This window comes from Pagrus major, chromosome 17 (genome assembly GCF_040436345.1).
Source record: "Pagrus major chromosome 17, Pma_NU_1.0".
NCBI classification, from domain to species: Eukaryota; Metazoa; Chordata; class Actinopteri; order Spariformes; family Sparidae; genus Pagrus; species Pagrus major.
Window position 1 is genome coordinate 14073105 of NC_133231.1, and position 23724 is coordinate 14096828.

Genomic DNA, 23724 nt, shown 5'->3' on the forward strand with positions numbered 1-23724 from the left:
CTAATGGAGGCAGCAACAGTCCATGGTGAGTGGGGAGAGGAGAAGCACCTCGGGGTTGGAGGCAGGCAGCAGTAAGAGGAATGGCTCAATAAAGACTTGTCTAATTGAGCTGCGAAGCTCCAAGAAGAAGAAGAGAGCTGCTCAGATTGGGTTTGACTGACATTATTTGATGAGTTGCTGGGTGCAGGTGGAGGGAAAAAAGCTGTTGTTTTGGATGACAGCCAAAAAAAAAAAAAAAAAGTGGATGTGATGAAACATTATTGTATGCTCAAGCTAATTAAAGCACTTTGACAAATGGTATGGCTTTAAGCAGAGGAAGGTTTGGGCAGGAAACAGCTTCCTCGCATCTTGCTTTGTGCACCAGGGACACACACACACACACACACACACACACACACAGAGGGAGAGAGAGAGAGAGAGAGAGAGAGAGAGAGAGAGAGAGAGAGAGAGAGCTCAAACCTCCTCTGTGCGCCTCATTTCCAATCCGCCGTCCAGTCCTGGTGAGCTCCTGTGCACCTGCTCTGGACACTTTGCGCCACAGTAACCTCACCTGCATTTCGTCTTTTTTTTTCTTTTCTTTTTTTTTTTTTCCAGACATGGAGTTCCCCACTCTTCTTCCCGACGCTCTCGCTGATTTTAACGAGCGCTTCTCGGTCTCACTAACTCCCTTCAACGCGACGCTCTCCGAGGATCTGCTGCGTGCGCCTTCAAGTGGCAACGAGACGAGCAGGGCTGCGAGCAGGGACACCACAAGTCTCATCATCGCCGTCTGTATCACGGCTCTGTACTCCCTCATCTGTGTGGTGGGACTGCTGGGGAACGTGCTGGTGATGTACGGGGTGGTCAGGTGAGAGACATACTACCATAAACAAAGAACCAAAACTAATAAATAACAGCTCAAGGAGGGAAATTTACTATAATTTGCTGCTGGTTACAAGATCAATGCAGAAGTCCAAAAATGGAGAATATAAATATTATTTTTAAATTGCATTAAAGCCTCACACAAGCTCTTCTCTGGCTGTATTTGATAATCTAAGACTAAGAATATAACCCAGTGAATTAAAAAGTGTCATATTTTCACTGTATGACTTTATCATGATGCCCACTCCTCAGTGTGTCTGAGAGCCACACGCCCACACACACACACACACACACACACACACACACACACACACACACACACACAAACAAACACACACACACCTCCCACACACACACACAAGAGGGGATGGAGGGCGGTGCACTCTTCACTTCACTGCACCAATTACTGCTGTCAGGATTGATGTTGTTAACTCAAATGATGCATTTGCATGGTGAGCAAGTAGCATGTTGCCAATCACAAGCAATCACATTCAGTCCTGTGTTGGAGGTTCAGAGGGGTTTCTGGTTTTGTTGATTCGTTGTTGAGCGAACGCAGCTGAAATGAGGAAGGTCAATCAATCACTTCACTGAGCAACTTCCTACATCCCAGGCGAAATGTGTCGGAGGCGAAACGTGTGTTCCTGCACTTTGATTTGTCAATCTCAGAACAATCAAACACAGTGAATATAAAAGACTTGGTGCCCACTCTCTTCCTGGCAAAGCAATTACAGACTTGAGTGAGATCATCGCCCAGTGTGCAATGTAATACATCTCTTTATGTGAGGGATTGAGATAAAAGACGTCCCTTCGTCTTCCCTCGTCTCTTTAGAGCCTGTTGCTGCAGTTTAATTAAATGTGACCGACTGCTGTCATATTCTGGACTCGTGTGGAGGAATCCATTGTTAAACAGGCTGGTCCCTGTTAAGAGAGAAAGAAAGACTCTGATATCTGATATCAAGGAGGAGTTTTCAACAACTCATTACATAGAAGTACAGTTTAATGGAGGCCTACAGTCACTCTGAGCAAAGAAGCTCTCGTGCATTTAGTGCAGTGCCATATAAACCATTGTGCAAAAAGCTCCTTTAGTAGTTTGCTATTTTTCAAGGGAAAATAGGATTGTTAGTCAGAGAGGAAAAGGATTAGATCGAACAATAAATTGGCTTCCATCCTTGAAACATTTTAATGGAAGTCGTGAGCCAGCCACACTCTTCTTTGCAGCAGTAGGCAGACCTTGAAATAACTTTTCTGACAAACAGAAGCTCCAGTCGATCGACTGTGAGTCAGAATCACATCAGTGTACTCAGTGTTTATCCTTAAATCAACCAGGTACACCAAGATGAAGACCGCCACCAACATCTACATCTTCAACCTGGCTCTCGCCGACGCCCTCGCCACCAGCACCCTCCCCTTCCAGAGCGCCAAGTACCTAATGCGCACGTGGCCCTTCGGGGAGCTGCTGTGCAAAGTGGTCATCGCCATCGACTACTACAACATGTTCACCAGCATCTTCACGCTCACGATGATGAGCGTGGACCGCTACATCGCTGTCTGCCATCCGGTGAGGGCACTGGACTTCCGCACGCCTGCCAAAGCCAAGCTCATCAACGTCTGCATCTGGATCCTGTCCTCTGCTGTCGGAGTCCCTGTGATGGTCATAGCTATGACCAAGGTGACAGATAAAGGTAAGGGGGAAAAAGTGCAGGGAATTAGCAGCTTTTTGTAATCCTTCTTTTATCAGCACACACACTTTTGTAGCAAGTGTTCAGGGAGCAATTCACGCCGTTAAAGAGAAAACATTTAAGCTGGGTTATTAACTTAAATTAGCCTCTCCACATGGCCCTCCCATAAACTTCTAATTGCTTTAACTCTCAGGAAACACCGCCTGCACACTCAGATTCCCCAAACCTGAGTGGTACTGGGACACGGTGATGAAAATCTGCGTCTTCATCATTGCCTTCGTGGTCCCCGTCCTCGTCATCACCGTCTGCTACGGTCTGATGATCCTGCGCCTCAAGAGTGTTCGCCTTCTCTCCGGCTCTAAAGAGAAGGACAGGAACATGAGACGGATCACCCGCATGGTCCTGGTGGTCGTAGCGGCCTTCATCATCTGCTGGACTCCCATCCACATCTTCATCATCGTTAAAACCATGGTGGATATCGACCACAAGAACCTCCTGGTGATGGCTTGCTGGCATCTGTGCATTGCGCTGGGCTACACCAACAGCAGCCTCAACCCGGTGCTGTACGCCTTCTTGGATGAGAACTTCAAGAGGTGCTTCAGGGATTTCTGTCTGCCATACCGCTCCCGTCTGGAGCAGAGCAGCTTCTCCAGAGCGCGCAACAGCACACGGGAGCCTGTGTCTGTGTGCGCTCCTGCACGGACAGAAGGACCGCCAGCGTGACTAGGCATGGAGCAGTGGAGGGGACGAACTCTTCAGAATGACCTACAGACTGAGGTCACACAGTTCTCCACCACAGGAGTCTGAGTCTGTAGATGCAGGCTTTTAACTACTGTTTATGTAAATGATCGATTGTGTTTTTGGTTTCATATGATGGGCTTCTTTGTCCCAACAGGTTTGTGAAACACAATACTTCAAGGATTGATCACAAACATGCCTGTGTGTGCCTGTGCGGAAGGAAATGGATACACATACTGTATATGTATATGTATACTGTATAGTTTATAATGAAACAATATGGACGAACACATGCAGTTCCCCCAGAAAGTATTGTGATAGTGATATGTTTTCAGCAAAAAACAGGAGTTCAAAGTGACGCCTCGAAGCTCTAAGGGGGTTTTAGGCATTCACATCCGGAGTAGGTCTCACAGTGATCAGATTGTCAGGCAGGGCATTGATCCTAAACACATGAGGAGCAGTGACCGACTCATGATTGGCCGAATGAGTCGCCTGACCTCAGTTGGACAGATCATGTGAAGACCAGGCTGACCCTGAAACTCCCCTGCTGCAGGAAGAACAGACGATGGCTGCAGCAGAGCATCGACGGGAAACATACAGTTGTCTGCTGATGTCCGGTCGCAGGCGTCAGCAGGGCATTTATGTGCAGTTAAATATGAGGACGCATGATGACTTTGGTTAGATTAATGCTAACTTGTAAAATGTCTTTATTATTCGGGAGACCATTTATGAAGGGCTATAATTCCTATACTGTTGATGTGACACCTTCAAATTACACCCAAGATAACTACTATTTGTTTTTTGACCAATCAGAGCATCTTTTAAAGATACAATGTATTAGTTAGAGGCACAAATGGAATATCGTATTCATAATTACACATTCATTAGTGTATAAACACGTGAAACTAAGAATTGTTGTGTTTTTGTGACCTTAGATGAGCTTTTTATATCTTAAGAGGGGCCTCTTTTTTTTGCTCGTTTTCAGGAGCAGTCCTAGTCAGGTCACTGAAATGAGGGATGTTCAGTTGGTTGCAATTTGCAACCTCACCGCTAAATGCCACTAAATCCCACAAGCTGGACCTTTTAGTTTATATGGCAAACTTGTTTGCAAGCAGAAGCCTCTTTATACATCCAACAGCTAAATTACATTTGGATTCAGGTTGAAGCTGTTGTAAGTGTGTTGTCGTTTTAGCTAACTGCCTGTTTGCTTCGCAGTTACCAATCCTCTCCCTCCTCTCTACGTCACCACATGAACAGTTGTTATCACTAGACATAGCAGCAAACAGGAGGATCCTTCTCTGTATGTGTTCATGAGCAGACAGGACCGCCTCCTTATCTGTCCTGATTGGATAAAGTGGGCAGGGATACCAGAACATTTCTTTTGTCTTTTACTGCATGAGCCAGAGGAGGAGAGACACGGGTTACTGACCAAACACTCTGGAATATACAGCTATTTAACATTTACTCTAATAAAAAAAATATCACTTACATCAGCTTTATTGGCCACCTGACAAAAGTAATTTTAATATTCACTGTCTTTTAGCTCTGTTTTTGGTCTTTACTACCTTAGGAAAATATCTGGCTTTTTAGTTGTTACAATGCGCCACTATGTTCACCCGCTAGCTGCTAAATTTCAGAGCGTTTTTGCTTTACAAAGCTGCCTGTAGTGGGTAAACAACACGAGAGCAGTGGGAGTGAACCAAAACAGTTGAAAACCAAAACAACAAGCTGAAAGACGCTATAACACTCTGTAGCGCTGAGGGGACCTGCAGAGTGCAGTGATTATTCTCTGTGGGGTTTTAACTATGAGCAACTCTTTTTGCATTACACACTTCATTTGATCCATTGTTAATATAAAAATATGTTTTATAGCAGCTTTAAAGCTGAATTGACTTCAACCTCAACGTGTTTAATTTAATGTCTGATGTGCTGGAGCCAACTGAATGTGTTCGTCTCCTAATACTCTCTGAACACACTGTTTATCTAAACTACTAATAGCACTGTCACTCAAACTCATAGTGACAGTAATGAGTTTAGCTGAGACTAAACACTCACATTACTACAGACGAAGATGAAGGCAACACATTAATAGGAAAAATACTAGAGGTGAAATTCTCTACGAACACAGCAACATGTTCCAGTGTCATTTTTTATTTTTTTTTACACTTTTATCAATTATGACTTCATGACTGAGCAGAGATGACTGGGGCTAACAGCATAAATTCACATCAGCTGACTCACTGTTTCCACTCCTCCAGCAGTTAGGTTGCTCTGTTTTATTTTGCACAACCAAAACATTTAGCCGACAGTAAAGTCAGGAAGTGAAGGGGAAAGCTGTGACCGCATGACCTCAAACTGGGAAAGAACCAAAGTCTCTATTGGATTAAATGCATTAGTAAGCAACAAGAGGCTTCCTATACATATACAATTAATGGATACATTCCCATTGATGATTGTTTGACATTTGCAGACGAGATTAGGGCAGTAAAAGACGTCTTTTAAGCGCTGAAACGCAGCTCTGCTTCAAAAAGCCTCTCGATATGAAGTGTAAAGATAATATTGTTCTGTGACAGCATTTTAAGTGATAATGTGATTTATTTATGTGCCGTCAAGCTGTTGTGACATTAAGCTTCACTTGTAACCATTGAGTGAAATCAAATGTTGTATAACATAATGTGTATTTACACTAAGTGCTATCAATGTTCAGTGAAGCATTCTAAATCTTACAAATATATATATTGTTTCTGTCTTCTGTCTGGACTATCTCTAACTTTTTTATCGCCATCACTGTAAGATGAGCATTCATAAATGTCTTCTGCAGCCAGTATGTTAAGCTGAATGAAAATATGTACCGTAATGCCTTATTCAGCATTATGTTTAGTTCTGGTTTTGTAGAGAAAAATGCTCGATCTTTAAGCGTTTTGTCATTTTGTGTTTCAACAAATATAAAGTACCTTATTGTATAGGTGTAAAAACTGATTTTTGTCTCTTGTAAGTGCTCCTTATTTGAAATAATGTTGTAAATAACTTTCAGTTTTTTGTTCTTTGTGGTTGTTGTTACAGATGTTGTGAACATTTATATATTTATACTCTGTAAATGCCGGTGAGGCCTCGTGGGAGTTGGACATGTAATTTGTTGGCACAATCAAGAATGGATTAGGATCCGGGCGATGTTGACAGGGTCAGAGGATGCCTGCCACAGGGACAAATATGACTCATCTGAAGGGTGTTTGTAAATGTCAGTGAATACATGGAAGCACAATATGACATAAGTCAGGGGTGATATTGGGGTTACTGGTCACCAGATTCCCTGGAGAATCAGCACATTTTATAATGTATAATTTAAACAATAAGGCTGGTGATGTTACGTATTTTTGTTATTGTCAACAAATCATTTTAAAAGACTAAAGAAAACAATGGCTATGACCACTGGTTACTCCTGATGTTAACAAACAAACAGATCATGAATATATATAAATAAAAAAAAACTAACTTGCCACTTGCTGAATTCATATTATATATATTCATATTCATATGGAACTGATGCTAACTTTAGCTACTGTTAGATAGTAAGCTCCATTAGCCAAACTTCAGTTAATAGTTATTATCACTGTTAACAAACAATGACATGCTTTACAAAACTATTTGTTAAGCAATTGTTTATTGTACGGTTGCAACTGATGCTTATAATATTTTGTAAATGGTTAATAAATACTGTGTAGTTAATTTATAAACATTAGTTGGATGACTATTACAATGTTGCAACTGATGTTTATAAACCTTTATAATTGCTTAATAAATGATTTATAAAACATTTAATTGTTTGTTGACAGTCACTAATAACTATTAACTAACATTTAACTATAAACTGACCATTTATTAATGATGGTTATTATAAAGTGTCACCCTTTATATTGTGCATTTCTTTGGGGCTATTTTCAGCCTGGATTTGATGCTCCAGTGAGCATTTACTGCAATACGACGTCGGAGTGACTCACCCAGTGCAACAGCGTGGCTCATTTATGCGTTGTTAATAGTTTAATAGTAACACTGGTGCTCTATGTCACAGAGGAATGAGTTATATCTGGACTTTTCTTGAACTCACTGTTGTTTTTGTTGACAATAAGACAAATGTAGAATATCACAAGCTTTATTATTAAACTTTTAAAGGTGCAATATATAAGAATTTTAGTCAAAAACAGTTTTAGAAATAATTAAAATTATCAACAGACTGAAGAAAAAGCAGTTTTGAAGCTATGATGTTGATGAATTGTGTTGCAGGGATATCTACTGAAGTTAGGTAACCTACCAGCCAGCCCCAGCCCGTCCAAAGCACCTGTGTAAACACCAACACTCCCCTGAACAGTTAAACGTGCTAACCAGCTAACAGCAGCTAAAGTTAGCAGCAGTTAGCAATTTCCCTGGTATGCTGCCCCATGTTTTATGAATTCAACAGGTGGCCAAATCCCTGAGTGACCACTTTCATCAGTTTTTGTGTACTCATCCTGGGGGATAACATTAATTAAAACAAACCCACTGTAGTATCATCTTAAAGAGATTCTTCTTGAATGTGGATTGTGTTCCCTCAAAGGCATGCATGGGTCACACTGGAGCGCAAATACTCATGACTGGGTGATACCGACTGACACAGTATTACAGATGCTGTTAACAGTTACATGAGACATGCCAGTGAGGCCCACAGAAGATGTGTTCGTTGCTGCTTTTGTATCATGGTCTATGGATTATATATGTTCAACTGGTCTTTCATTTAACTTCTTGCACACATTAAAGGGCTGAAATCATTCGATGCTGAAAGACTGATGGTGTCTCAGAGGAGAGAAAACCTTGATAAGAAACCAGAATCACCTCTCTTTCAGGCTCTAAAAAGATATCACTCAAGTGATGGGAACAGGAGGTTTTCAGTCTTAAATCTCTCAGGTTTGAGGTTTGATACAGGACATCATATACAGTCCCCTCCAAATCTGTTAAAGTTTTCTAACAGATCTAGATGTAAATACCTGGAAATGGATGCTGACATACTGATCTCTTGTCTCATATTCATCGTTTGGTGTCAAACCCAAATGTTTTCAGTGTACAGCAAAAATAAAAGAACTGGCCTCGCTGTTCCTATAGTTTTGGAGGGGACTGTAGCTCACAGCAAGAGACCAGACACGCAGTAACATTTGTCACAGGGGCGGTTAGGGGAGCAGGGCTCACTGTAGATTTCCTCTGCGCTTCAGAGCAGCGCATATACAGTAAGTTCCCTATGAAATATACATTGCGCTGCTTATATGCTCACTCTGTAAAAGACAAATGAAAAAAAGCAACAAAATGAATAATTTAGTCAAACACCACGAGCTGACTCCTGACTTGTGAATAACAAAGTGCTTTATTCAACAGAGCAGTCAGGTCTACAGCACGACTGTCATGTCTGAAAAGTCCACTATGATATTTGCCCCTACAGAAAAACAGCTTTGTTCTGCACTTTGAAGCCTATCTTTTTTCTCTCAGAGCTTACGTGCAACAGGCATTTTCTTTTATCATTTGCTATCAAACGTGTACAGTTACACACAGAGAGATACAGTAGCCCAGAGTGACATGCAGATAATTAAAAGCTTTCATCCTCGGACCCAAACTGATGGTTGGCCTTGCTCTCAAACAAATTAACAAAGGGAATCCTGCTGAAGCATTCAGAACAGCTCCCAGTATTCCCTTGCTGCCATCAAAAGCTCAGAGCATCCAGCAGTTTTGAACTAAAGATTTTGTTTTCTGGTTCATCTGGACGTCACTTGTTATGAGACTTCCTCTGAGACTTATGAAGAGATCTACTGTATGTGAGTGATGGATTACAGATATCTTCTTCGACTGCTTGGATAAAAGACATGACTTGAGCTCCGTTCAGCCATAAAAATCTTTTAACATGACAGATGTTTAGGCGTCACAATCGTAGACACCTAGATACTATTAGTCAGGCTTTTCACACAACATCCTGGCCGACCGGTCAGTGTTGAGTCACAACCGTATAATCCAAAACTAAAGAAGAGAAAATGCACCCAGGAGGAATGGGTTTTTATGATTATTATGCCAAGATTCTGTTAATGGATCTGGCAATTTAACCTGCTGCTTTGTGTGATCGCAACACAGACATCATCAGACCTCCCGGTTGCCTGAGGTGTTTACGAAAAGACAGAAGTGCAAAAAAGCTCTGAGGCAGTTTAACTGGATGCTTCACAGGGCGGCAAACACTCGGGCATTCCCTGCAGAGGAGCAGAGACAGCGATTCAAACTGGGTGCCATCTGCCAGCTGAGAGTCACGATGGACTACACAAAAATTATTGGGGTGTTGAGGGGGTGAGTTGAACCTTATTTCTCACTTTGTTAAACAGTAAGGCCCCTTTTTTAACCCTCAAATTGACTTGGAAAAAAACACACTTGTTACAACATTTCAATAGTCAAGGTTCATGCTGTTTAAAGATGTGATATGTAACATTTCATTAAAATCTAAAATTTTTCCAACAATATTCAAACTCATAGGAATCTATAATGCCATTCAAGGTGTGTTTTATTGGGTCGCCTGTCGCTTTAACTTCCAGGAGAGTCAGAGAGAGGGGAAGGACGTTGTTGAAACATGACTTGAATAAAACTTTAAACATTACCTTGTCTGTGAACATTTCTGTCTGAGTCACATCAGATAGATTTTTCATTACCAGTGGTGGTTGTTTAACAATGAAGACAACAACTCCCATGATCCCACACTACTTACATTTTTTATTTTGTTTTGATTGACAGACCCCTTGTGGCAGAAATGACATCCTATGTATAAAAATGTGTGACCCAGTTTGAATCAGAATATCATGTTGAAACTTTTAATGTGCACCACCAACATACATATTAAAGGGGGACTTTAATAAATAGGTCATGGTGATTACTACTGCATATGTGAAAATTTTTAAAAGCCTGTTGTGGCTCCAGAGGAACTGCACGAAGTCTGATTAACTGTCATTTGAGTCAGCGTCAGTTGTGCATCGAGGCACGAGGCACAATAGCTTAACTTCAATGACTTTTTAAATCTCTCAACAGGCCGACAGGATTGGTCAGACCACCAAAAAGTCACATACACAGTCCAGGTTCATATAATGATAGCCATCCTCCGAATAAATCCCGAGCCCCATCAGAGCTGTTTAAAAGTATGTAGAATAAAGGTTTTATACTGTTTCCTCTTGAGAGTTCCCTCTGTCCTGTCGAGTTTTTCACTACAGCTTTTCATTTTGCTAGTTAAATGTGCCACAATATCTGCTGAAGTAACTTCATTTTGTTCTTATATTTTCTTTTAAACTGACCAAAAACATTACAGGAGTGCAAACCTACATCAGTGGAGCACTCTTTTAATAAAACTTTGATACAGAGACAGAACTGTTGTCTTCTGCATCTAGCAAAGTGCACCTTCATGAAGCAGAGCGCTGTCTTTTGATGTAACTAATGCCTTGTATGGAAGGCTGATATACTACTGCTACTTGTATACCTTCAGCCAATACCCTGCCCCTTTCCTGCCCCTGTCTCCTCCACATTTAGCACCAGATCCTCAGGAGACCATAGTCTGTTTTCAGTCCAGCTGCCACCCACAGAGGTGATTTATATGATCATAGCTGGACCTATGTCAGTAATTAGCACAGAAGCAATATGTCACGGACGTCTAGTAGCTAACAAGAAAAGCCCATTAAAGGGATGAGTCATACACCATGGTGCTTCATCAAGCAGGTTGATGCCCGTTGTCATCAGGTCAGTTCAACAGGTCTGTAAACATGCAGCAGATCAACAGACTGGCCCTTCTTACAAGCCCAGCACAGCTGCTGGTCCTCCACTGTGGGGCTCACAAGAAGCCCCTCAGCCCACTGGACGAGGAGTCCAATCCATCAAGGCAGTCTCCAGTAATTACAAGAATGGTCCACAGGCAATGGACAACCAGCAGCTTAACAGCAAGAGAGGTGCTCATTTGCTAATAATACCCTATTCGTTTTCCTGCACACGCACTCACAGAAATACATGTTTTGGTTTCTGCCATGGCAACAGTGGACACTTCATACATGTAGCACTTCATACATCTCTTAATGAATCGGTAACAGCCAAGGGCATTTTGTTGTTATGTCAAATTTATCAAGACTTTAAGACACAGGATGCAAGACAGTGTTGACATGAATAGTGTGCCTGTTTGAAGATGTTTTTTATTACTAATATTATCTGAAGGTAAAGGGGCGGCTTTTTTTCAGATATAACAGAGGAGTTATGTGTTTTAGAACTTACATGGTGGGAAGGAAGTGTGGGTTGAATGCTCTATCACACAAACATGCAGACAATCAAGTTGTCATTTGAGGGGAGGCAATGATAGAAAATGCATGTTAAGTGTATTGTGGGTAGCCTGTTGTGTTCGCTTTCAATCAATCCTTCTTTTGCTTTGTATATTTTAACTTCCATCTTCACGCTATTTTACTCAAAGTCAAAGCTTTTTCAGACAACTCAGAGTAACGCCACTCTAGAGCATTCAAATCATCACAAAACTTTGGATTTTATTGATACCTGAGACACAGCATGCCACACTTGAAATGACAAGTTGATTAAAAAGGCAGCGGGGTGACTTATGGGCTGCCACATCTCAATCAAGGCAGAGCAAAATGATCCAGCATTCGCTTTCTTGTAAGGTTATGATTTTAATAACACGATGCTGCTGTTAATGAATGCATCGTGCAGCCTGTCAGTGTAAAGCACAAGTGAAAGACAGTGTGACCAGAACAAAAGCTTATGAAATCCTTATGTACAGCTGTGCAACTGCTGCGATTAATTTGGCTCCCTCAGTTATTAGAGTGAATGTGTGGTTTGTGATGCAGGTGCCTGAGTCTCCTCTGTCTCCTCTGTAATTAGTTTGACGGAAGACGATTAGAGCCCACACGCATTATGAAAAATCCAGTAATACTTTTTACGAGTGAAAGGAATTAATCACAGGATGCTTTTGCTGAATCCCTGTACGAATGTTTCTCTTTGTGCTGGAAATGTAGAAGAATGTCTGTGAGTGCACGAGTGCGTGATGTCAAAGATGCCTGCTTTTAACAGCCTTTCCTCACCTCGCAGCTTTCAATCAATCATCAACAATCAACAGTGAATTTCTGACTTCTGAAAGTCTTTCAAAGAATTCAGCTTGTGTTGGAGGTCTGAAGGACGGAGATAAACAACTACATCTTAACAGGCTTTTTATGTGGTCTTGAGTTTTCACAAAAAAAAGGGTCCAAGATCAAAAATGTAATTGCTCAAAATTCAGGCGCAGTGGGTGAGTAAAATAACGAGTGCATATCGAGGGACCACTTAATCAGTGCCAAGATAACAAGACTGAATATTTAACTCCGCTTGGTGTTTGACATCGCAACAGCTCATTACTGAGGTAAGGAAACTTTTTACGGAAATAAAATGTTGTAATGAAACATATTGAGGGGTTGACACATCGACGTGTCTTAAATTGCAGTCACACTTCAGTGTCAAATATCAAATTATCGTCAGACTATTATCTTCATAATAGAAAGAGATAATTACAGTGTGTCGTGTATGGCAGTGCAGGAGAATACCAGTACTTTCACACTTTTCAGAAACTGTCAACAATATATGAAGGAAGTTATGTTCTTTGAGGAACAATGTGCTTTGAGAACGTTTCTCAGAAACATTGTTAGTAAATGTACATTTCTTTTAATGCCCAGAATCCTTTCAGATGGCTTCTACTTGAAAAAAAGAACTGTGTTAAAGGATATGTTCATCCAAAAAAAAAAATTCAGTCATTATTTGGAGCCTCACAGCAAAACGTTACAGCAGTCTCCTACTTGTAAAGTGCTGAAAATAAAAATCATTGTCTTTCTATTACGGTCACTGTACAACTTATTACTGCCGAGCAGAAAAAGGCTGCCTTCAGTTCAAATCTATTTCTGACACTTCTGTTTCATCACAGGACAAACAGCGATGCAAAACAAACAAGAGAAAAGGTTCATTCTGATCAGTTAACTGCTTGTGAAAGATACTTTAGCATTTCAAAGCTTTTTGAGCTTTCTGCCACGAGCGATTTTTTTTATTTCATCATGGGTCCTTTTGGCCAGATGAAAGCATGATGAGACGTGCAAGGACCCCGCGCATTTCACCCCAGATTAAACACAAAAGCACATAGCTTTGATGTATGTACTTGTACCATCATTTGCATCCTTAAGTGTTTCTGATTTACATTCATGACTCGATGGGTATGGAATGTGTTATTTGCATACAAAATAGACATAAAGCAGCAAGGGTGCAACTACTTAACGTCAGCAACTTTGTTTTAACCTACGTTTCACACCACTTACAAAAAAGGTGAAAAATGACATGGTGTCTGCAGAACTAATATTAATGTCCAACACGATCATAAGGGTTGAGCCTTACTAAATTTAACTGCTTATATTGCCAGCACAATGGTCTCTGATAATCAGAAAGGACTGCAACAATGGTAGATACCGGAGAAATAAACCAATAAAACATAGTTTATCGTCAGCATTTATCCCTTTAGTGTCTCAGAATTTCACCACTGTGGATAATGTTGTAAACCACTGAACATGACTGCTTTATGGTAAATTTGGGATTTTAGTGTGATTTCTGCATCAATTTGATGAAGTTTATTAATTTGTCAGACATTTAATTCACTTTAAGACAAAAGCAATGTATTATGTCACATTATATTGTTGATGGATTTTTTCCATGTCACCCTATCAGACTACCAACACATTCAGTGGTCACCACTTTGTCTTTTGCATTTTTTCAGTTATTTAATTACAGTATAAAAGTTGTTAGCAAACAAGCGATTTCCTTTTCTTGTGTTCTTGTCATGTGTTAACCAGTCTTCAATATTGACTGACATGTCCAACCTTATTGGAAAAATATTGATTTTGTGTTAGAGTGGATTTTCCCTTTTGCAAGCAGGGTGTTAGATTTAGCATCCTGCTAACATGTCTGTGGTAACTGCACAGCACAGCTGTGGCTATTCATTTTCATTATCGCTCAAACTGCTAACTGTTCTGTTGGTAAATTAAATGTTTTGTCTATGTTGTGTCAAAAATGAGTTCAAAACAATCCCATTTTCCAGAAGCCAAATTTTAAATGCTCACACCTGTGACACTCAAACTACAAAATGTTCAGTATTTTTCAGGAAAATAGCGCAATTAATTATGAAAATAGTTACTGAATATTTGGTGCATTTGATAAGAAAAAAAGGCTTTAAAACCTAAAATGTAATCTTTATTGTCAGACAGAAAAAGCAACAAAATTGCAGGTTACAGTATGATGTGTTTCCAATTAGACACAACGTTGTGTGCTCAAAGTAAAATGAACAGTAGTCTCACATATCAATCTCAGTATAAATGTCTGAACCAGAGTAAATGAAATGATTTGCTTTCAAGGAAAGAAAAAATTAAAAAGACTTTGTGGACTTCATTAAAAGGGTTACACTCTCACTTCCTTTATGTACATGCCAATACTCACATTCACAAACATCACATACACTTTCGTACAGTCATACTAATGACGTTTAATGAAAAGAATTCAAAGTGAACATCAAAAACTAGATTTAAAAAAATAGTCTCTCATTTGTCATGATCTAGTGAACATCCACGAACATTTTCCCCACGGCAGGAAGAGAAGAGTTCCAATAAAAGCGCCTGACTCTCACCTCTACCTCAGCTCAGCACAGGAAGTCACACAGATCAACCCCATCTCCAGATTTAGGCAATGGAACAAGGCCCCACCGAATATCTGATCAAAAGATCCCCCATCAGTCAGATGGACATCAGCTCTCCTGCTTGTCTTTGACCAAAAGAGCTGTATGCTGCCCTCCACTGGAGGCCATCATTACTACACGGTTCTCCAGCTGCTTGCCCGTCATCTTAACAGGGCTCCATTCATCCTCCTCCTCTCCGGTGCCAAGCTGCAGGTTGGTGCCCATGCCCCAGGCATACACAGATCCTGGAGTGACAACAGGCAACAGAAGGTGGAGTGAGCAACCTTTTCTTTTTTAACCTTTTTGGCTCATTCAGGATTCTTACACCTTTTTCACAGTCAAATTTAAGCACTTTAAAAGGGGCATTTTCAAGCTTTTCCAGCACATTACAGCTGTGATGAATTACATATTTTTGTATATAGACATTATTTACAGTTTGATGTATCCACAGTTCATATTTACAGTAACGCAATGAGTTAATCTTTTGATTTCTTGCGCTTAAAAGGTGCTGATAATTAAATACAAAATGTGTAAAATCTCTTTTATATTGTATTTCTAATATTTGGGAGTAGTTAACTAGGACTGTTTCCTGGTAACTGCACTATTTTATTTTGATGATGTCTCGTGAGTTTTGTTTCTCGGTGGGTATCTCTGGCGCAGTCAGGCATGGGGGCAGTGGAGCCAGTTTTTTGACTGTCGTGAATTCTTGCATCAGTGCTTTGATAACCTTGGATTTTTAATTAGTCTGTATCACCCTTTCTTGTGTTGAAGTAAACTGGTCGATTTTAGTGAGCGCTAGAGTAGATATTTTTGGATGTAGATGAAGATAAAGGGAATCATCAGAGTTTCAAGCTAAGGCTTCATTCTTTGAAAACCCACATACTGTATACACTCAAAAAGATTATTTCACTTTGTTGCATTAGATCTGATGTTATTGTGCTGGAAACGGCCAACATTATGTTGTGTGATACCTTTCTACAGAACAGTGACAAATTTAAGGAAAACACAAAAGTTTCATGTTTCAGAAAATGTCATCTGATTGTAAGTAAACTAGGAATCCTCTATAATCTAGCTGAGCCAATATAAAACAACTTATTATCAAAGTAATGCAGTTACAGGTTCAAGCACTTTTAAAAGTTTGAAAACGGCAAAAGAAAATTGTAACTCTTTACAAACAGGCAAATGAAGCTGTGAAAACTGTCAAGGACTAAGGACTCGCCATAAAAGCAAGTGATACTTGAGTGAACACTGAACACTTGAACTGAATACAAGTGAAAACTTATGAAACCAACTCAGGCACTGATCACTCAAACTTCTGACACCTTCTCTTGTTTTCTCACCTTCTCTGGTCACAGCAAAGCTGACAGACGCCCCACATGCCACACTGCTGGCCGGCTCCATCCCAGTCACAAGTGTGGGATCACTCTTCTCTTCAGCGCCTTCGCCCAGACCGAGACGACCATAATCTGCTCTGCCCAGACTGTACACATGTCCTACAAGATGAAGACATTCAGAGGATTCATCTGTTTGCTTGTATCACGTGCTGTCCTTGCTGTGTCTTATTTTATTATTCCGACAAAACAACTTTTTATTGTTTCTACTTGTAATGCCTGATATCTTGTTTTCAGCCAGGGTTTGGGGTATATTGTTGAATTTCAAACACTGTCAACACTGTCTACATGTGTAACATCAGTTGTATATTACCTGCTTACTTACGTATTACCTTGTAAAGGCCACACAGCATAAATCTGGATCAGGCCTGAAAGAGCACATATGTGGAACTTACCTTCAGCATCAAGGCAGACTGAGTGATGTTGCCCTCCAGTGAACTGCACCCAGGAAGTGGTGGAGTTCTTGAAGCACACCAGTTTTTCCGGGGAAAAACATATCTTGGTGCTTTTAGTGCCTAAAGGATAGGATAAAGATATGAGGACAAATAAATTAACCTCACAATGTTTGATACAACTGCCTTCAAGCAGAATATGAGCAACTGACTCGAAAATAACAATGTCAGATATACATATAAAAGCTGTTATTGAAACAGGGAAGTCCCACTGAGATTGAGATCTCATTTTCAAGAGAGACCTGACTATTGAAGTGTATCAATAAAAAATAAAAACAATTTTAAATGTACAATGTCAATTCTCATAATTGCAATAAGAAAAACAATAAGCAAATTAAAACAATTATAAAATATAACACAATACTAGGTAGATTTAACACGTTCAAAACAGTATGAAACTTTAAAGTACGCTTCAATTATTTATGGTGCAAAGACTCTGAAAGCAGTCTACATACCACTACAGTTAAAATTATAATATAAATTAATGGAATTCCCATTTTCAAAAAGGGCTTAACACTGATGGTCCATACTAACCCAGCTGGTGATAGTTGGCGAGGCCAAATCCATAAATATGTCCTTCTTTTGTGACAGCAAAGGTGAAGTAGGATCCACAGAAGACGTCGATGCACTTAACTTTCCCTTCTTTCCCTTTTTTCCCTTTCAGAGAAACTATCTGTGGCACCAGCATCCGTTCTGAAATCACAGGACACACAGGCAGCCAGAACGCCACAGTAATACACATTAAAGCCATGACAACATCGACTGTCAATGTAACCATGAATCAGACATTAATGTACATGTTAAATCTTGTGCTATTGATGCTTCGGGCTTGTGTTACTTACCGAGGCCTTTCCTGCCTCCTCTGTTTGAAAAGATTTCAGGCACTCTTCCCAGCTGCCCCTGCTCTCCATTGCCTGATGAGTAAAGGTATCCCTCCAGCGTAACCATTACCAGGTGGTCGTTACCTTTCAAAGAAATTGTGAAAGATAAAAAGAAACATTGTCAGACGTTAATATGCAGCATAGAAAAAAAAACACGCGGCACTGAAGCGGACTCATTATTACCTGATGCAATTTTCACAACTGGTTCAGGCATGGGGACTTTGACTGGAACAGTACATGTTTTCAGGGGCTCCAGTAGACCTATAACTCCGTTGTTATCCTGGAAAAAAGGGTCCAGCATATTAAATTAGTATATGGAAGGTAGTTGATGGGATGTACACTATAATGCACATACAGGAGACATTCAAAATATAACATTAGATCTGGGATAACAATAACATTATCAATAAGGATCTGAGATTACATAGTGAAATGCAGCCTCACTCCTGTCAGAATGTAGAGGGTAGGTAAAGGTACAGTAATTGAGATGTGATTGCCAGTGTGCCATGGAGAATTAATAATGAAAAACCAAGGAGTAATCTAGCAGGAGTGATAATAAATGCAGAGACATGAAAATAATTAAGAATGGTGTAACGAAGGATCATCATGTTTGAACATCTTTACTTTTCCCTCTAAGAAGTTAAGAAAACTAAAGTCACTTTATTCCAAACCATGAAAAATGCTTCAACTGTCAGAGATTTGGTCATGTAGCCACATGGAGCAGATATTACAGAGCTCAAACAGATGGATGTGAGAAAAGTTCAAAAGCTCAGATTCTGGGAAGAACCTCGCTTGTTCAGAGGCAGTTAGAGAGGAGACGCACACCACTGGGGAGAAATCAACTTCGGAAGGGTTAAGAAAGGAAACTGACGAGAGGAAACCTGAAAGATCATTTGATGTTAAATCAGCAGAGCATCATGTCAGTTTTAACTAAATAAGAAGTGGTTGATGACCTGAGGCCTCACACAGCCCAAATCGTACATTGCAGCAAAAAAGCCAGTCCTCCCATTTATTCACAGTGGGGGTGGAGTGGTGCAGAGGAAAACAAAATACAAAAACGTAGCAGCCCTGCAGCAGAAAGGCTAGACAGACTCAACACAAGCTGACGTCACGCTATGGTGGCCAAATCACATTAAGCTTACTATCACACAGATGAACTATTACTATAATACAGGAGTTTGTAATGTTTTCTCAGAAGTGCTGATTGACATGACATATTTGGTGTCGGGGGGGAAACTGATGCTGTCATATAAGCCAAAAAAGACACATGCAAACATTTTGAGGTTTCTATTATCTTGCCTCAAACAATATCAAACCACCAGGAGACTGCACACACAGGGGGGAGAAATACTCTGCAATATTGTCTGTTATTCTAGTTTGAGAGCATATGGAGATTTTATAGAGTGGATAATTAAAATTTTGTTAGTGTTATTGCTTCAGTAAAAACAGCAATCAATTACTAAACAGTAATCATAATCCAATAAATACATTTTTATATATGGGGAGGAAGAACTTGCTCTCCCAGTGACAGCCAGGAAAGTGGAGGAGGTTAAATAACTTTAAAAAAAGAGACAAAAATGACTAGTCGACGAGATGTGGGGAAGATCTCTCCCACACAAACCTCCTGACTTATGAACGCAGATCTAGGTGGCTGAAAACAGCAGGTTACTAACCCTGAAGGCGCCCCACATGTACACTTCTCCATCATCTGTGAGTGCAGCTGTGTGGCTGTCCCCTGCCGACACCTGGACCACCTTCTCCTCCAGTGGCACCTTTCCTGGAACCATCTCAGACCCCGACTCTGTTGTGTCCCGACCAAGGGCCCCTTCGTCATTACAGCCAAAAGTGTAGACCTAAAAACAAACAAACAAACAAACACAACAAAAAAAAATGAGTTGAAATGTTAGCAGGCAGTCACAGTAATAGTAATACAATTCCATTTAAAAAACAAGACAGATGGTCACCTACATTGCCAGTGTCGCTGAGGCATACAGTGTGCATGCCTCCAGCCACCACTTGCACAATTTTCTCTGGCAGGGACACAAGGGACGGCTTCTTCCTCTGAAAGATGTCCTCGCCGTGACCCAACTGTCCAACATCTCCCATGCCCAGTACAAGAACCTGGCCTGCCTCCTTGCCATGACTCCTGTGGGAAACTGTCAAACACACAATTTTACACGTTTATTAAAAGTAAATTATATCATAATCAAAAATGCAGCTACAAAGCTCACTCAAATTAAGTAAGCCTTGTTAGCCTCATTTTGCTTTAAAAGCCCTCAAATCAGATATGGTCAGAATAAAGAACTGAAAACCTGAATTTAACAGAGCAAAACTGCTGACCAATTGGTCTTGGAAAACTGACTTGAACGTTTGACTGTTAATAAAAATATGGGATTTCACATGATTTTTGACCATCGGGCCAAGTCCACTGAGGATAGCCACAACCATTAGATCTTGGAAAAGTCATTTAGTTAGTTTTCATGCTCTCCAGATTGATTTTTACATTCATTTGGCTTAGGTGGTGCCAAAAGCAGCTTGGGTGCTGCACCTAAACCATATAATGGTAGGAAAAACTCGCAAACTTGCATGTGGCAGGAAGAGAAACCTGCTTGGGACTTGAGGCAAGTAATTCAAACTATGTTGGTGTGTTGCAGCATGCTTTATTTACAAATGCAGCTGCAAAGTTTAGTTAAATTATGTAGGCCTTATTAGCCTAGTTTTGCTTTAAAATCTCTTAAATAAGATAATCGCGTTAAGAAACAAAAACCGAAAACCCTAATTTAACAGTGCATAAACTGCAGATCCACTGATCACAAAAACTGCAAATGTAAAAGGAAGCAGTGACTGCAAGTTAAAAGTTACCAACATGTACACTTAACTTTAGGGTGAGTCAGGGGCTTGAGCACCTGTCCTTTCACCCTCAGACTTGACAAGTTTGAAACCTGTAGTTAATTGTATTACGCTGTAATTATTTATCAATGAATGTAACAAGTGAAAGATAAACTTGTCAACAAAAAAATAGACACACATTCTAAAAACTAGGTTACTATGCCACTCCATGGCATTTGGGCGTTTCTGCACTCTAAACTGAACTTGTCAACAACCGGTGGAGCGGCTCAGCTGGGTGTGTTTGTCTTGAATATTATATGCTCAGTCCAACTTTGGTACCACTCTGGTGTTAAGTATTGCTTTCACCAAAAAGCACTCAGGGAAAGCAATGTGTGCTTATGAATGGTGGTGTGGCAACACCAGGGTGGGAATAGAGAATTTGTGAATTAGCTTGAGCCCCTTAAATGTCTGAGCACGTCACTGATCATAGTTACTTAACACCTCTGACCAAACTTGGCTGTGGCACAAGAATAGTGTGCTTGACACATGAGGTAACTAATTAAAACTTGGTTGATGTGTTGTGGCATGCCTACAGCCAAATGCTTTCCATCCAGGAACTGCGTGTAAACTATTCTCATAATTTGATTTGGTTCTTCTAGTTTGAAATATATCTACTATGCATGTGTAAATTTACTCTCATTGTAATTATTTTCAACAAGGCAGTTAACAATATATACACACACACCTTTATCATTTGTTTGTTTTTGGAAAGCTCAATGACTTACCTTTCACTTTCTTGGGGTCTTTCACATCCTCCACAATGGCCTCAGACTTCCTCTTGGTGGTGGTCTTTTTGGCAGGCATGACAGCAACACTTAAGGACTTTGGAAAAACAAACAAACAACAGAAGACTGATTTTAATCACCTACCATGGGTTATAGTCAGAGAGAGCTGTAATGATGGTTTGCTCGTAGAGGTAATGATATCACACTTATAAATACAGCTGCAAAGATCACAATACAGAATAAATGAGAGTTGTTAGTGAACAGTGATGCCATCAAAACATCCATTATGGTCTCTCCTGCAGATCTCAACACAACTGGACCTTGTGTGAAGTTGTGGGGCTTTGAGTGGAAAGTTTATCCATGGTAGGCACTAACTCACAAGCCTACTGGCAAACAAAGTTGACCAACTGACATTACCCAGGAGTTGTTGGGCTTCAACAGCTGTCAGAGAGTCATTTCAATGGCTGGAACAGTGTCAGATTCAGGACAGCTGTGCTTCCTCCACTTCTGCTCCCAGGCTGTTATAACCTCCGCAGAATGAGGGCACTTCAAACTAGAGTCAACCTCGGCTCTCAGTCACCTAACTCTATGATAGACACTCATTTTTTTGTGAAGACGTGTCTAGATAGTGTTGTCAGTGCCTTAACATTCAACATACGCTTGAGGAATGCCATAGTTTAAAATAGGCAGCGTGATCTAACGCTGGCAGTGCCCATGTGTCCTTGCTAACATCCAGATAGCTAGGTTAACATTACCGAAAAGCGTGTATATGGCAGAGCTTCAGTGTACTTATTGATCAGAAATGAACGTGACGCGTTCAGGTACTAGGCAATGTTGCATTTAAAGTTATTTTTAATATCAAGCACATGTAACTTGAACAGCATTAAAGTATAGCTACTCTACATGACACTAGCTAACTTGAGCTGTCTGCTAGCCAAAGCTAACTAACGTAAGCTAGCGGCGTTAGCATGACATTCGGGAATGAAAGAACTACAATAACACAATTTATTGAATGGACTACACACACATTGCTGAAGTAGCTGAGTAGTGCTTGTCTTTTGGACATTTTATGCGCTAATAATTTACTAACCTGTGATACGTGGAAGGTTGAAGTTTGCCTAGAAGTGAACGTGCACACCTTGTTCCGCTTGTTCCCGGTCGCTAAATTACGAATCCTACTATGGCATAAGCAAGGCCCGCCCTACGGTGCCTCTGATTGGCTAGAACTCGTTAACTTCATTGGTTGGGTTGAGGTTTTTAGGCATGAGGAGTAATGATTGGCTATGTTTAGGGTAAGAGTGGCAGGGTGAGCCAATCAGAGGCACAGTAAACCGGGTAGCGTTTTTTTTGCAAGCCCCGCTTCCTTAAAGAGACAGTAGCACTCAAATGTGCAAAAACTGGGATCATTTACCTAAAAAGTAAGTGAGTTTTTTTAAGTAAGTCTATCAGCAATTAGAATGATTCCTATAAGTGTTAAATAATATTATTATTTGATTGTTATAGCAGATGTATTATAAAGTAGAATTTTAATGCTGCAGTCTATTGTAACTACCATATATAGTCAGGTAGTGTAATCTATAGGCTTCATAATTTATATATCTTAAATATAATTATGTAATTTTATGCTGTCAAATATATATGTAGTGGTGTTGAGGTAAAAGTAGCATAACATATGGTCAAAACTGCACTATATGAGAGAACTTAGTTACTTAGTTACGTTACAACACGACACATCTGTGATCCAGATGTAAAGTAAAGGTCACCCCACAATTCAACTCACTGGATCGAAAGCTAATACTGTCAGATTCATTAACATGTCTTTTGGAGGTTTTCCCCTCAGTATTTTCTATTGCTTTAATACGGAGCCCTGGAAGGGACATGGGATGGGCTACTTTACATGTTGGGACAGTGACATGGACAAAACTGGCTTTTTCAAAAAAGTGGTCTCATGTTCCCAACGTCCCCAGTGTAAAAGACAAAAACAAAGATCACAAAGATCCCAAACTTGGGAAATTGCTCCAAAGCTGGTTGAATGACAAATGAAAATGTGTCATTTTTTTATTGTTGATGCTGGTGTACTTTTCCCTCATTGTAATTTAATATATAAAAATTAATGTAGCCTAATACAATGAACACCAACTGAGAGGGCAAAAGGACTGGTGCTCAAGCTCCCTTTCGGGTCTATCTGTGCACGTCTTTGAAGGAGTACACAGAGCTGTAAAAGTGAGAAGGATTCTTTAAATGGGATTTAGAAGTTGAATTAAAATCATAATGCTTGTAAGTTTGTAGTGAAAGTTTTCAGTGAGTAGAAAAAGGTTGAAATCTTTTTGTCTTT

At 40.3% G+C, this 23724-nt stretch overlaps 2 protein-coding genes across 2 annotated transcripts; one reads left to right on the top strand and one right to left on the bottom strand.

Annotated features, from left to right (window-relative positions):
* The first annotated feature begins 596 nt into the window (after positions 1–596).
* oprd1b (opioid receptor, delta 1b) lies at positions 597–3263 on the top strand. The gene is made up of 3 exons (XM_073485628.1): positions 597–847; positions 2188–2543; positions 2734–3263. The coding sequence occupies exons 1-3, from the start codon at positions 597–599 to the stop codon at positions 3261–3263; spliced, it is 1137 nt and encodes a 378-aa protein (XP_073341729.1).
* An 11288-nt stretch (positions 3264–14551) lies between these two features.
* rcc1 (regulator of chromosome condensation 1) lies at positions 14552–22559 on the bottom strand. Its single transcript, XM_073485463.1, has 10 exons — positions 22480–22559; positions 21390–21486; positions 19744–19931; positions 19449–19628; positions 17959–18055; positions 17737–17859; positions 17429–17587; positions 16838–16957; positions 16392–16544; positions 14552–15296 (listed from the first exon to the last, which is right to left on the bottom strand). Exons 2-10 carry the CDS (start codon positions 21466–21468, stop codon positions 15121–15123), a joined length of 1275 nt encoding a protein of 424 aa, XP_073341564.1. The 5' UTR covers positions 21469–21486; positions 22480–22559; the 3' UTR covers positions 14552–15120.
* Between the last annotated feature and the right edge of the window lie 1165 nt (positions 22560–23724).

Coding starts and splice junctions, on each gene's coding strand:
- oprd1b (XM_073485628.1), top strand. CDS start 597: ATGGAGTTCCCCACTCTTCTTCCCGACGCTCTCGCTGATTTTAACGAG. Junction 848..2,187: donor GTGATGTACGGGGTGGTCAG/GTGAGAGACATA, acceptor TAAATCAACCAG/GTACACCAAGATGAAGACCG. Junction 2,544..2,733: donor GACCAAGGTGACAGATAAAG/GTAAGGGGGAAA, acceptor TTTAACTCTCAG/GAAACACCGCCTGCACACTC.
- rcc1 (XM_073485463.1), bottom strand. CDS start 21,468: ATGCCTGCCAAAAAGACCACCACCAAGAGGAAGTCTGAGGCCATTGTG. Junction 18,056..19,448: donor ACATGTGGGGCGCCTTCAGG/GTTAGTAACCTG, acceptor CCTTTTTTCCAG/GATAACAACGGAGTTATAGG. Junction 16,545..16,837: donor AGTCTGCCTTGATGCTGAAG/GTAAGTTCCACA, acceptor TTCATCTTGTAG/GACATGTGTACAGTCTGGGC.